The sequence below is a fragment of the Etheostoma cragini genome, chromosome 17, assembly GCF_013103735.1.
Source record: "Etheostoma cragini isolate CJK2018 chromosome 17, CSU_Ecrag_1.0, whole genome shotgun sequence".
NCBI lineage: Eukaryota > Metazoa > Chordata > Actinopteri > Perciformes > Percidae > Etheostoma > Etheostoma cragini.
This window is the reverse complement of record NC_048423.1, coordinates 25695398-25710453: the sequence shown is the minus strand read 5'-3', so window position 1 is coordinate 25710453 and position 15056 is coordinate 25695398. Positions and strand designations below refer to the sequence as shown.

General features: G+C 40.7%; 1 protein-coding gene and 2 long non-coding RNA genes across 3 annotated transcripts in view; 1 reads left to right on the top strand and 2 right to left on the bottom strand.

Moving 5' to 3' along the window:
- The window catches only part of ltbp1 (latent transforming growth factor beta binding protein 1), a 94686-nt gene that overhangs the window by 49062 nt on the left and 30568 nt on the right, over nucleotides 1-15056 (bottom strand). The window contains exons 6-8 of the mRNA XM_034898560.1: nucleotides 8855-8914; nucleotides 7064-7186; nucleotides 3542-3709 (exon numbers count right to left, since the gene is read on the bottom strand). Of these exons, the coding sequence (XP_034754451.1) occupies nucleotides 3542-3709; nucleotides 7064-7186; nucleotides 8855-8914 (351 nt within the window). The remainder of the gene's footprint in view (nucleotides 1-3541; nucleotides 3710-7063; nucleotides 7187-8854; nucleotides 8915-15056) is intronic.
- On the top strand, nucleotides 9978-11918 carry LOC117960160. The gene is made up of 3 exons (XR_004660080.1): nucleotides 9978-10611; nucleotides 11045-11164; nucleotides 11840-11918. It is a non-coding gene; the product is annotated as an uncharacterized LOC117960160 (long non-coding RNA).
- LOC117960162 lies at nucleotides 12144-13427 on the bottom strand. The gene is made up of 4 exons (XR_004660082.1): nucleotides 13262-13427; nucleotides 12650-12717; nucleotides 12400-12554; nucleotides 12144-12206 (listed from the first exon to the last, which is right to left on the bottom strand). It is a non-coding gene; the product is annotated as an uncharacterized LOC117960162 (long non-coding RNA).

The window sequence follows — 15056 nt, the reverse complement described above, 5'->3', positions numbered from 1 at the left end:
ACACTTACAGTTCTTTTCCAATGTTGATTTCTGCCCAACGTATAGTGAAAAGAAAAGGCAATTTTAAAATTAGAAACCTAACTAATCTTCTTTCCACACTTCAGAATGCCTCTAAAGCCAGACACATTTTTAGCTAACATTGGTCTTCTAATTATAGGCACTCTCTCTACTAAAACCTTTGCATTTAGTTTCTGTTTCATGTTGCAACCTGTCCAACTTTAGAGAAGCTGTTCCTGTTGAAACCTGTCCCCCAAATTATAATTTCTTCCACTCAATTTACGCGTTGCCTTCATTTTTTTTTAAATAAATATAGTTGCACTTAAGTCAATCTTGCCGATTTTTCTTTCTTTGAATATGTTGCCCTCACTCTGAAGGCTGACCCAGTTATAGTCCTATTGACCTTATACCGCCCTCCTAAACTATGGACTGGCTTCCTCAACCAGTTTTCTGAACTTGAGTCGCTCATCATCACTAGCTATGATCAGATAATTGTAGATGGGGATTTCAATATCAATGTCAGTAAGGAAACTGATGCTAAAGCCAATAAGTTCCTTAATATTTTGGACAGTTTAAAGTTAAAGCAGCATGTTACAAGGACCACGCACAATATAAATATACAACAATATAAATGTCTGATCATTAATCTTTTAATGTCATACTAAATGCTTAGAAAAAAACATCCCAAAACTACAATTAAACCACAGTTCCTGGACACTAGAGCAGAGCAGCAGTTCATAGCTGTTGCACACTCCATAAATTCCAATATTTTAAATCATTCTATTGACCAAGCGGTAGAGGCCTTTAATAGTGAACTAGATGTCCTGCTTGACAGAGTGGCTGCTTTAAAGACTAAAAAAAGGCCCTGTAGCACACTGACTCCTTGGATGAACAAAACGATTCACTATCTGAAAAGATCCTGTAGAAAAACTGAGAGAACATGGACAAAAACTAAGTTACAGATTCAATGTGCCATTCTAAATTAAAAAATAGCACATTATAATAAAGATGTTCGGAATGAGAGAATAATTCACTTCTGTAAGGTAATTGCTATAAAAAATAGTGGATACTCCAGGATGTTGCACACAACCATTGACAGGCTACTACCATGGTTACAATCGTTAACTAAAACTAAAAAAGTTTTTCTAAAAGGGAAATTTTATAAAGGGAAAAATACCACGAATTTGAAAGTACATTTGAGAAGTGCACACAAGGAGGCTAACAAGGTACCAACAAGGTAAAGGAGACGCCAGAGGCGCCTTTTCCAGAAGCAGAAGCTAATGGTGTCTGTCCTCTTTCTGTTGATGTCTGTCTTCTTTAGTCTGTTGGTGTCTGTCTCTAGTCTGTTGGTGTCTGTCCTCTTTCTGTTGATGTCTGTCTTCTTTAGTCTGTTGATGTCTGTCTTCTTTAGTCTGATGGTGTCTGTCTTTAGTCTGTTGGTGTCTGTCTTCTTTAGTCGGTTGGTGTCTGTCTCTAATTTGTTGGTTTCTTTCTCTAGTCTGTTGGTGTCTGTCTTCTTTAGTCTGTTGGTGTCTGTCTCTAGTCTGTTGGTGTCTGTCCTCTTTCTGTTGATGTCTGTCTTCTTTAATCTGTTGGTCTCTGTCTTCTTTAGTCTGTTGGTGTCTGTCTCTAGTCTGTTGGTTTCTGTCTCTAGTCTGTTGGTGTCTGTCTTCTTTAGTCTGTTTGTGTATGTCTCTAGTCTGTTGGTGTCTGTCCTCATTCTGTTCATGTCTGTCTTCTTTAGTCTGTTGGTGTCTGTCTTTAGTCTGTTGGTGTCTGTCTCTAGTCTGTTGGTGTCTGTCTGTCCTTAGTTTGTTGGTGTCTGTCTCCTTTAGTCTGTTGGTGTCTGTCTGTCTCTAGTCTGTTGGTGTCTGCCTGTCCTTACTCTGTTGCTGTCTGTCTTCTTTAGTCTGTTGGTGTCTGTCTATCTCTAGTCTGTTGGTGTCTGTCTTTAGTCTGTTGGTGTCTGTCTGTCTCTAGTCTGTTGGTGTCTGTCTTCTATAGTCTGTTGTAAATGTAAATGTAAATGTGCTGTATTTATATAGCGCTTTTCCAGTCTTAACAACTGCTCAAAGCGCTTTTACATCTACAGGAAACATTCACCGATTCACTCCGATGCGCAGCACCGGGGGCAGCTCGGGGTTCAGTGCCTTGCTCAAGGACACTTCGACAATGACTGCAGAGGCGGGGATCGAACCACCAACCTTCCGATTGGCAGGCAACCACTCTACCACTGAGCCACAGCCGCCACAGTTGTTGTCTGTCTTCTTTAGTCTGTTGGTGTCTGTCTGTCTCTGGTCTGTTGGTGACTGTCTTTAGTCTGTTGGTGTCTGTCTTCTATAGTCTGTTGGTGTCTGTCTGTCTCTAGTCTGTTGGTGTCTGTCTTTAGTCTGTTGGGGTCTGTCTGTCTCTAGTCTGTTGGTGTCTGTCTGTCCGTCTTTTGCGTCGTATGTTGTGGGCGGGGCTACATTCGTAACGTCTCTGGTCACGCAACTGTTGTTGTTTTTGTACAGTACCTTTTGAAAAGGCGCCTGAAGGTATGGAATGTTTCTGGGGAAACTAGTAGTTGCACTATGACTATTAATTACACTTTAATATGTTTTCCAAGCTCTATTGCACATGTTTTGTATGCCTTGTTATGACATTTTGATATTTTTTAAATATTTTAAATAATATATTATAAATATTATACTTTTTCAAGTTAAAGTACATGGAATGTTAGAAAATCCTTTTTTTTTACCTTGCTATCAAAATCGGTATCGAGAATCGTGTTATTTTACTGACTTCTGAATTTTCATTTATCTCTGAGATTTTAGTATTTTATCAACCACAAAAGAAAGGGCTTCCACCTATTAAGTCGGGTTCTGCTCAAGGTTCCTTCCGGGAATACGGGTGTATTTTCCTTGCCATTGTTGCCATATGGCGCACTTCTAGGGGTTTAGGGGTTAAGGGTTAAGGGTTAAGGCTGCCAAGTTTCCAGCTGTAGTGTTTGATTAAACGTCTGTATATAGATTAATATAATCAAAACAAATACTAAGAACATACTTAGGCAAACCACTTAGAGTCCACATCAATGGGGCCTAAGAATTTGTAAGCAAAGCCTCAGTATTTACTGTATAGTTACTACTGCAACAACTTATGCATATTATTATGTAAACTTAAATGTTTTACTATTATTGTTATTTTCTTCTGTATTATTGTTTTAATTTTCCAAATGTAAATAAATTTGAGCTACCTTCCGTGTTTGAAAGGTGCTATACAAATAGAGCTTGTTATTTTAATTTTTATTATTATTATTATTAGGGCTTGTTAATTCTAGCAGGAACAGAGTCTTGCAGGACACTGGACCACCGGGCAGAACTCGACTATGTGTGTTTCATTGTGGTACACACCTTTGCTGATTTTCAAGACAAAACTTAATTACATTATTGAATGGTGTTTGGCATTATCTTCTTTATCTTCTCATCCAAGTGAGAAAAGAACATTTAGGGCCTTTAGTCCTTATTGAGATTGAATAAATGTCTAACGTGGCTGGGGGCCTTACCTGTTCCTTGAGGAGGGCATTTGTCACAGCGAGGGCCCCAGGCCTTGCCAACACTGCAGCAGCAGAGCTGTTTGCTCAGCTGGGTAGACACTGGGTGCAAACACTGCCTCCCTGAGCTCACCAAACGGAAGCAAGCCCCCTTCTCCTCTTGGGTGGCAGGCGTGTTGGCTAAAGAGGAGCGCACGAGGAGGAGGAGAAGGAGGGGGGAGGGTTGAGGAAGTGGTGCACCAGGGGATAAGAGACATACATGGGAGAAAGAAAGAACAGAGTAGAGAAATAAAGAGGTTCCCTTCACCAAAGCATCCTTCTCTTCTCACCGGAACAAACTGCAGCCACAAATACAAACACATCTCTAAAAAACACCAGAGCAGAGAGAAAAAATATATATATGCTATCTACAATGAGAAATCTGGCAATGACAACTAAATTTAAACAACACAAGCAGAACACAAAACACATGCAAAGCGCAAGCATGTAGGGAAAGAATGTTTTTAAAAGCAATGCTTCATGCACCCACAAAGTCAAGCGCTGGCTCAGATGAAGGCATGCAAGAAAACATATATAATAATAGATCATAATAATAACAGGAAATAATGACCTCCAAAAGAAACAAAGTACTATATGTTCATTTGAAATGCTCCTTTTTGCCAGACATTACCTGAAGTAAATCATTTTAACTTCTGCTGAAATACTTAACCTATTTTTCCAACAACTAATCAGATTCCAAAATGTAGCACTTTACAACACAGTTGGATTTGTCAATACACCCTACACTTTTTACTTTTATTTAAGTAGGGTTGTCATTGTCTACTTTTACTAAAGTAAATATGTCTCTGGTTATTTGTACTTTCACTTAAGTACTGAGGTTCAGTACTTCCTCCACCAATGAAGAAGTCAAATCAAATGCATGTCTGAAAACTTGGTCAAGGCTTTTCAGTATCAAGTGCATCTTTGGTGACACTAAAGTCAAATGATATCCGAAGGCACTGTATGTTACGTGTCAGGTTCAGGGAGTTGTGCTTGCTTCTCATCAGGAGTGGGAGATGTCCCTTCAGCTTGCTATCATCTGTTTATTGTCTTATCCCGTCTCTGGTTTTCCATGTGAACTGTTTGTTCAATGGGTTCTACAGGTGTGGCATTCACACCTACTGTGCTTGTCCTGACTTTCAAACTTTTCTGTTTGATCCGAACCAAAATTACAGGTGTGAAACGTACCTGTCTGACCAAAAGAGGTAGTCTTAGTCCGGATCAAACGGACCACGGTCCGGTTCGTTTCTAGTGTATAATCATTATTTTGGAGTTTTGGCCCAAATACAGTAGGTTCTGGCACGCAATCATCGTGTTATAAGAGAAGTGTAGCTCCTTTAAGGAAGAGCTAAGCGCTCAACGTGTACATGAGAGAGAGAGAGGGAGAGAGAGAGAGAGAGAGAGAGAGAGAGCTGAGAGCTGAGCTGAGAATACATCAGCATTTTACTTGAAGTTGTATTAAATTGACTCTATCATTTTCCTTTTAGAAATGGTTTATATCCAGAGATGGGAACATTACTGTACTCAAGTAGATTTGTCAGGTATTTTTCCTTGTCTTTTTAGTAATTCATATTTTATCCTTTATTTTCTTTCCAGAAACCATATTTGAGCACACACGTACATGTAGATTCCTTAAATATTAAGGGGAAGATATTGCTACTCAGTCAGAATCTTATTAACCTGGAGTCCCAGTCTCTGTCACAATAATCAAATAAGGCATGTGTTACACCTGTTGACCGACATTTTTGTGTAGTCCAGGTAGCTTTGCATCCGTTTGCCATATTAGAAAGGCTTGGCTTTGGTTCTAATTCTATTTCTTATAGCCACCTGTTATATACTTCCCCAAAAGTATCAGTGATAACCAACAAATTGGCTTCCCAACTGTTCCCTCTGTCAAGCAGCTCCAGACACGGCTGTCCCCTCAGCCCACTTCTGTTTCCATTAGCTATAGAGCCCCTGTCAATTAAGTTGAGAACATCACACGTCATATGTGGGCTTGTCAGGATAGACTTCTCTATATGCAGACAAAGTATTGCTCTATATATCTGATCCAGAAAGCGAGAATCAGAAGCAAACTCCTGCATATCAACATCTCTCTGTGCTTTGATGAAGGCAAAATTAGCTTTCTCACCATCACAGTATACTTCAAACCTTGTAGTGCATTCTACTCTCAAAATATAGGCACAATTTAGGCAACACTTCAAACTTCTTGACTTCTCTATGTGTAGCCCTATTTCCAATAACCACCTCTTTCCTGCAGCCAGATTGGATCAAACCTTCACACAGTGGCACAAAGTCGGTCTTATTATATGTAGTGACTTTCATAAAGATGGTCTTTTTGGCAGCTTTACTGATCTTACTAATATATTTAAACAACGGTCAGCTATATACAGATATTTTTCACGTCCGTCACTTCATCCAAACATGGAGTTTTCCAGCCCTACCAGTAAATTCAGAGTTGGAAACAATCTTACAAACTCCTGTGCTAACCCTAACATGAAGACTAGATTTCAAATATATCCAACACAATCTTTTCTTTTCAAAAGGTGTCATTAAAGGAAATCCGAACTGAGCTGAACTGGGCTGAAGAGCTTGGGATGGAGATATCTGACACAACCTGGGACAGTGCTCAGAGAAGTGTCGATGGCACATCCTCCTGTGCCCGCCTTAACCTGATACAGTTTAAAGTTTTGTACCAAATTTATTATACCAAATCAAAAAATATACCCAGACATTGATGACAGGTGTGACTGCTGTTATTCAACTTGAGCCCCCATGGCTTGTATGTTTTGGACTTGTCCAAAGTTAAGAGACTTTTGGTCAACGGTTTGCAAAACTTTCAATTAAACATATGACACCGATGTGAGGCTGAATGCAGAAATGGCCATTTCTAATGTATTAGTATGTGAGGTCTCAATGACCACTAATAAGAGAAACATGTTTTATTTTGCCTCCCTGTTGGCTTGTAGAAGGACAGTGCTTGAGGGGAAATCTCCTAAACCACCGTATGCATCCTTCTGGTTTAACAACCTGATGCTATTCCTCAAATTAGAAACAATTAAGTATTTCTCTAGAGGATCAACTGAAAAAATTCATTAAAGCCATGAGATATTTTAAGTCTGGCTGTATGTTCTGTCTTGTGGTACTTGCCTGAGGGGGAATCCGATTATTCAATGAATACCATGCTTTCATTCATGCACTGTTTTCATATGCATATTATCAAACACATGTCAGCTTAAGCAGCATTCCCGGCAGCACTTGCTGTGCTTGTACTTTGGAGCAGGTGGCATGGGTCTTCTGTCATTAAGCGATGTGAAATATACGTCTATTGGGAGGATAGGATTTGTAAGAGCAAATCCACCCATCAGAGACCAGCATGCAAATGTTATGCATTAATTTCAGTCGATATAAGACTTTTGTTCAGTCTGACACTGCATTGTTGGAGGTTGTGGGTTTAGAAACAAATCTAAGAAAACGTTAGATTGTAGGACTTACAAATGCAAGTGGTGAGTGTGGGGTCAGGAACAAATCCGGGTTTACACATGCACCTATAGCTGCCCACAGTGTTCAGACAGTTCCCATTAGGACACGCCCCCTGCAGCTGGCACTCATCGAAATCTGTCAATCAAGAAAATGACACAGAATCAACCCAGGGACCTTTCAAAGGATTTGTGAACATTGCAAGATGAACAATACATTTTCATCTTGGGAATGATTACAAAGCATTTTAGAGAATGAAGGCCAACCTAAGTGGTTTGCAACATCAGCAAAGACATAAGGCAGAATTTCTGCCCACCGTTCATTGTCATTACAATTGACGGAATCGTAAAATTCACCATTACAATGAACCCATTTGTGGATCCTAATACTTAAAGTTAGATGTTAATCAAATGTGATAATAATAATAAACAGTATGTTAGCTGGTGTAAAAAGGATCATTTTGGTTTCCTGTGAATCTGTTTAAAGGATGAGTTCTTAAAAATAAAAATAAATAGTTGTGATGTGTGTTCCTGAAGTACGATGAAGTAGGGGCGGCTGTGGCTCAGTGGTAGAGCGGTTGAATTAATGCTTTTTTTTCAAGTCATGCGTGAATTCATGATAACACATTTTACCTTATTATTATAAATTGTTCTCGGAGACCTCTGCCTTTCGGTTGTCAGGCCAGATGTGACGAGGCCACATTTTGGTGCCTTATTACCAGCGTTTGGAACCAGCAACCTCTGTGCTACCAACCACACAAGTTGTCACCAATTGTCATTTCTACCAGCCCCTCTCATACAGCAGGCTGATACCGACCATGTAGACCAGAGAGTTCAATGATTGGAGTGGTTCATGTTTCAAGCCACTGACACTAGACCCCTGTACAGCAGAATATAAAATACTTTCTTTTGTTCTCTTCCGTTCACGCTCTTTTATGTGCCTGCAACTCAACCGACCCATTGCCTATGCGAGCTGGGCATGCCTGGAACTCAGCTAAATCCCAGAGTCAAGGCGAACGTGCTGAAGGCTGTCATCCAGACAAGATCTGGGAGAAGGTGCTTTTACGCCCTATCTGAATGGGGGTGAGAAGATGAAGGGTGGGCTGTATGCTGAGGGAGGGAGATAGACAGATCGACTCCAGAGACTCCAACACTGCTTAAGAGCGCCTAAGTGAAAAAGAGGCTGTTCACTCCCTCAAGCATGTCCTCTCCTCTGGCCATGGAAACCACCATACAAACTAATGCTATAGGTTACTTAGCTGACAGGAGCCTGCTCATCTGAATGTCTGCACATGGTTACAGAGCTCTAAAGGTTCTGACCATGTCAGCACTCGTACCTGGCCACAACACCCTCCTGTGGTTATTTAGCAGTGTGCAGCACCACACTTTGAACACCACCTCAGATGTCAATAGCTGACTCCTTGAGTCCTGAAGCCAGGTAGGAGCACCTCCTCACTATCTTCAAGCTGAATAATCTGTTGGTTAAGGCTAAGCTCCTCTAATGTGCTTCCTTGTAGAAGAGTTGGTGCTGTCCTGCACTGGACCACTTACACTTTGGTCTTCTTAGACTGTCATCAGTAAAGAAATGCCAACCTATGACCCCTTTGTTTGATGAACACGACAGCTTGCTTTTGAATCTTAGCCTCAGCTTGACTATTCAACTGGAATTGTGCTTCTGCAAAAATACACATACACATCTTTGTGAACCTATGCAGTGAGCATTGGAAACCCTTTGAAACAATGATGTTAATACCAAATATTGTGCCAATCCATCCAGTAGCTAGATATTTCGACAAAGAGCTCTTACCTTGGCAATGAGAGCTGTTGATTCTCGTGTAACCCTGAGGACAATCTATCAGAGGAATAGCTGATGGGAGGAGAATGAAAGAAAGAAAAGGGAGCACACATAATAGTCAGTGCTTTCTGACATGTGATGAATGGTTAATCTACATAAACAAATATACATGAGAAACATATTTTTTAGTTTTCTGGATCGATTTAGCCAAGATTTTCTAAATTATTCCATCTACACACAATTTTCTATGACATTTCTCCTGCACTGTGACAGTTGACATAGTTTGTTTGAGAGAGGCGAGAGGTTTATATTTTTTTAGAATACATTTTATTCATGTCATTTGTATTGCATGTTGATATTGTCGCAGTGTTTAATGACGCCGCTGCTGTCTTGTCATCGTCTCATCTTAGTCATGGAAAAAAAAGTTGTAATTTTCTGAATGAAAACTGACGGACAGATAAACAATTCACTCACATTGTCATTTGATACATTACAGCATATTTGTGTATTGTGCATGTGTGATTGGTAAATGTACAGATGAAGGGTGCTTTAACTTCACACACCAATATGCTGGGGCCCGGTGAGGTCTGGCCCAGGGTCAAATGAGATCTGACTGGTAACGCCCCTAAGCGCCATGTCCTGAAAACTATTTGCAATGGTTTACCTCTCCCCCACCAAACCTCACAGTCCCTCAGATCTACCTCAGCCGGTCTCCTCTGCACCCACAAGTCCAACCTCCGCAATTTTGGGGAAAGAGCCTTCTCTAGGGCAGCTTCCGGGCTCTGGAACTCCCTCACCATCTTCCAGTCTTGCCTCAAGACCCATTTCTTAACCTATGCCTATCCATAGCCCCACGCCCTCTCCTTTCTCATCTGGACCTGAATCTTGCTTTGTTTTGGTTTGTTTGGTTGTACATTGTTTTTATTATCTAACAGCCCTGTAAAGCGGCTTTGAGTTTGTGAAAAGCGCTATAGAAATTCAATTTGTTATTATTATGTACACTCCCATATTGAGTCATGGTCATAGTGCCACCTGCTGACAACAACATAACCAGAGGTGGTGGTCAGTTTATTTATGTCAACAAAACGTGGTGCATGGACATCACTTGCACAGAGACTCACTGCTCAGCTAACCTTGAGTTTCTCATGGTTAAAGGGGTGATAGAATGCAAAACCGATTTTACCTTGTCATAGGTGAATAACGACAGTTCGGTGGGTAAATAGGACATACATAGAAGCTTAAAATCCCATTGACTTGCCTTTCCTCTGAAAATCCCACATTTTGAAACTGCCGCTGAAAACGGGCGAGTCCCAACAAAGCCAAAAGATGACGTCAGGATCTCAGAACCTGTAGCTTTGTCACGCCCATGGCTGTATTAGGAGAACGGTCACGCCCCAACATTAACATACAGGCCACTGACCTGAGACCAGTTCCTAATGGAGCTAGCGTTAGGTCATTTAGATGTCCGACTGAGAACTCTGCTCCTGTACTTTGAAAGGATTTACTAAGAAGAAAGTTTGGAATATTTTCCAGGATATTGACAATGAACCAGGGTCGTAAATGCAGAGTTCCAGGCTGTCCAGGGAATGGAGACACTTCTCATAGCCTTCCCAAGGAAGCAAACACTCGACGGGCATGGCTGCTGTTTATAAGGAGATCCCTGTTAACTTTTCCCCCAAAGACAGTTTTCAAAACTTCGGACAATTTAAAGCAGGATTTGCTAAGCTGCGGTTGCTGTTCCGACTGTCTGGTCAACCCAACCACAAGCTGTAAGTATGATTTTGTCACTAACAGTAACATTAGCAATGCTAACATATCCTGTAGCTAGCATAGGCTGAATGTGTGTTGATCAACTGTAATGGCAAAGGGGCTAACTTTTCATTTTCCTAACTGTTCCATTAGAAGAAATACCCTGTGTTGTCATGTAGCTACATCTATAGTTCACCATGCATGTTTGTCCACTTTGGTAGGCTAATTTTTTATTGTATTTCAGCAAGAAAGCTAACTGCAGCTGAGTAGAATCCTGATAGTTTGGTTGCTAGCTAAGCTGTAACGTTACTCAGCTAGCTAGCTAGCTATAGCATCCCGTTTGCTTAGATAACAGAACTAGAAACGTTATTTCATATGATATCGAGTCAATCTCGTGAAAACGGTGTGTATATAGACTGCAATGTATTGATTTGCAGTTTTTTTTTATTTCAGAGCACATCACACGAAAGTCAAGACACGAAAGATGCAGCTTGCCAAACAGATGCTCCAAGTGTGGCATCTCGGGGGACACAACTGTCTCATAAGACATTAAGACCTCACATATCATACAAGGTAACCTTTCTACTTATTCTTACAAAACCAGACGTCTTATGGTGTTTGTGTATCATTGTGATTGGGTAGCATTTAGCTGAGCAGTGTTATCTAACAATGTTACCATGAGTGGTAACACATTACATTACAACACATTAGAGAACTATTTCTAGTAGGAATATAACTATTCATCTGTATTATCACTGATTGGTCTGATCTCAATCCATTGCATTTCCTTTTGTGGGGGAGGGTGGTGAAAATAATTTGGACAATGGTTAGGAATGTGTTTTTATACAAAAGGTATGACTGAATGCTAGATTGTGTTGAAGATGCCATTTGCAGGCATGTACACGCCCTATGAACTTTGAACTAAGTCTTAAGAAAAGTCAAATGTGAAGTGGGGACAAATTGTCTGCAGAAACTGGTATTGTTCAGTGAAGGAGTGAGACATGAGCAATGGTCTAGAGACATCAGGCCTAATTGCCGGCCATCTAAAATTAAATCATTTCAGTTTTAAGCTGCTCCAACTGTAAGACACTTGTAACAACACTGGTTAGAGTCCTGCTTTGGCACAGCTTAGAGGTTTAGCAACTGCTTTTGCTGTGAGTTAACTGGAGTATTTTGCTTGTTGTGTGTAAAAGGTAATACAGTTATGTTACAAAATTTATGTTTTTTGTTTCAGGTTGTATCTTGCAGCCACAATGGAAGACAGCCAAGGGGAAACTAATGTCCGGACGTCTGTTCCCAAAGGCCAAAAAGGGGAGGTTACACCATCAAAGAAGTGAAGACAGAGCCAACAATTTTTAAGTTTAAATATTTTTTTTAATTACAAACAAAAAATAAAAATTTGCATCATACAGGCACTAAACATAACTTTTCACACACTTCAAACAATAAATCTGAATGTGCAATGGTATAGGTGCTAAAAATGACTTTTCACACACAACAGGCTATGTCTTAGACCGGATGAGACTGGTGTTCGAGGAGAGCATCCATCCCCCTTCCTTATCAAGAAAACGCAGCACCAGCTCACCAAGTCCTATAGGCCATGTGTCTGCATTGCCTACCAAGAGAACAGGGTGTAGTGGACAACCACATTTTTTATCTTTTAGATTTCAGAGTAATGATGATTGTTTTTAAACTAAAAGTTTTTCATTTTTTTGTCTTGATAATACTGTGTTTTTGTAATAATGCTGAACCAATAATCAGTGGGTATTGTTATAGAACTGCTAACAGTGGTATCAAAGTGGCCTCACCTTTCCATCCCTCTGATTCTCAACTGGCCATGGTCAACTCTGTAAATATTCATTGCATTTAGCAAAGAATGTATATTGAGGCACACCAGATGAAGGCCAGGATGGTGAGTCATACAGGTTATCTCCTCAGGAACCCGGGTCATTCGTTTCATGACCTGTAAAAACTAACAATGAGCCTGTTGTTATTTCATAATGTTGAATGAGCAGAAAGCATAAAGTAGCTTGAGTTAATGTATCTAGTTTTAGTTACCTGAGGTATTTATTGGCAACATATTTTCTCTCTCCTGGGGCATTTGTGCACAGTTTCCACAAGAACACCTGCCAAGGTAAGATGGATGCACCGTAGTTGTAATTTGACATATTACTACATGTTAAGAAGGTAATAATCTTAAAGTCAGATGATCTAATCAGCAGGATAGTAGTTCCAAGATAACATCTTACCTACTGGCACAGGCGAGAGTAGTAATAATGCTTTAGACGTAGCATACAAACAGAAATAGTAGTCTCCTGTCCAGCTAAATGGACGTCCTGTTGTAAGACAACATATTACTACTACGTGTTACATAATGTACGTAACTCATAATCACAATCAAAGAGACTTTCGTTGTGAGCAGCTCTATCAACTGGCCACTAACTTTTAGCCAACTGGACATCTTGACTGAAACTGCAAGGGTACAAGTAGTAAAATATTTGTCCGTGTGCACATTAACTTATGTTGCGTACGATACTAAAAACAAGGCTAATACAAAGTTATTCTTAGGCTACAACACTGACGTGTGAGTATTACAATAGTATAACAACGAATGGCTAATGCTGGGCTATGTGTTAAAAATGCAAGTAAATGCTAAATGACCAAACTTACCAGTCTGAAGAGTCATTTCCAATCAACTGGCAAGTGGCTCCTCTACATCAGATCCTTCCTCTGATTCAGGCTCAAACAGATACCGTTCAACAGCTAAAGTCTCCATCTTCTTCTTCTGTTGCTCTGTCAGCCGCAGCAAAGCTTGTTGCAAAACAACCAATCAGCGCGCAGCTTATTTAAATATGCATGAGCAGACCATATAAGGCAGAACACCTCTCGTTTCAAGCCAGGTCAATTTAACAGGGTGCTATGAGGGCCAAAAGAACAGCAAAAGCAACATTTTCAGCCCAACAAATGTTACATACCCTATCAGGAGACATCAAGGAACAGCATGATATACTCTATACAACCATTCTATCACCCCTTTAAGTATAGACCTTCCTATCTGCACAGAGAGTTTAAATCAACTGTAATAACAGCAGTGTAAATACCTCTTGATGCTAAAGCTAAGACTGCCATGAAAGTACTGCATTCTGCTATTAGTAAACAACAGACTATTCACCCCGAGGAATACTTCATTGCCACGGCTGACTTTAACCACTCAAATAAAAATGTAAGTAATGTAATGTAAGTCCATAAAAATGTATCATAACCTACAACAGGAGATAATAGTGTGTGTGTGGCACTGAGAAGGATTAATGCATGCAAGGCTGCTGGTCCTGATGGTATACCAAGACATGTACTCAGGGCCTGTGCAGTACAGCTGACTGAGGTTTGGACTCCACTGCAACCAGCCTTAACGACTTCCGTCCAGTTGCACTCACCCCCATCATTATGAAGTGCTTTGAGAAGCTGGTCCTGGCACATCTCAAGACCGTCTTATCACATTCACTGGACCTCTTCCACTTCGCCTACCATAAGAACAGAAGCACAAAGGATGCCATCTCCACGGCACTTCACTCTGCCCTGTCCCACCTTGACAATAGCAACATCTACACTCACCTATAGGATTATTAGGAACACCATACTAATACTGTGTTTGACCCCCTTTCACCTTCAGAACTGCCTTAATTCTACGTGGCATTGATTCAACAAGGTGCTGAAAGCATTCTTTAGAAATGTTGACCCATATTGAGAGGATAGCATCTTGCAGTTGATGGAGATTTGTGGGATGCACATCCAGGGCACGAAGCTCCACCACATCCCAAAGATGCTCTATTGGGTGGGGACCTGCTGACTGGTTGGGTTGGCATTTTAGTACAGTGAACTCATTGTCATGTTCAAGAAACCAATTAGAAATGATCTGAGCTTTGTGACATGGTGCATTATCCTGCTGGAAGTAGCCATCAGAGGATGGTACATGGTGGCCATAAAGGGATGGACATGGTCAGAAACAATGCTCAGGTAGGCCGGGGCATTTAAACCATGCCCATTTGGCACTAAGGGGCCTAAAGTGTGCCAAGAAAACATACCCCACACCATTACACCACCAACACCAGCCTGCACAGTGGTATCAAGGCATGATAAATCCCTGTTCTCATTGTGTTTACGCCAAATTCTGACTCTACCATCTGAATTTCTTAACAAAAATCAAGACTCATCAGACCAGGCAACATTTTTCCAGTCTTCAACTGTCCAATTTTGGTGAGCTCTTGCAAATTGTAGCCTCTTTTTCCCATTTGTAGTGGAGATGATTGGTACCGGGGCGGTCTTCTGCCATTGTAGCCCATCGCCTCAAGGTTGTGCGTGTTGTGGCTTTGCTGCACCTCGGTTGTAACGAGTGGTTATTTTAGTCAAAGTTGCTCTTCTATCAGCTTGAATCAGAAGGCCCATTCTCCTCTGACCGCTAGCATCA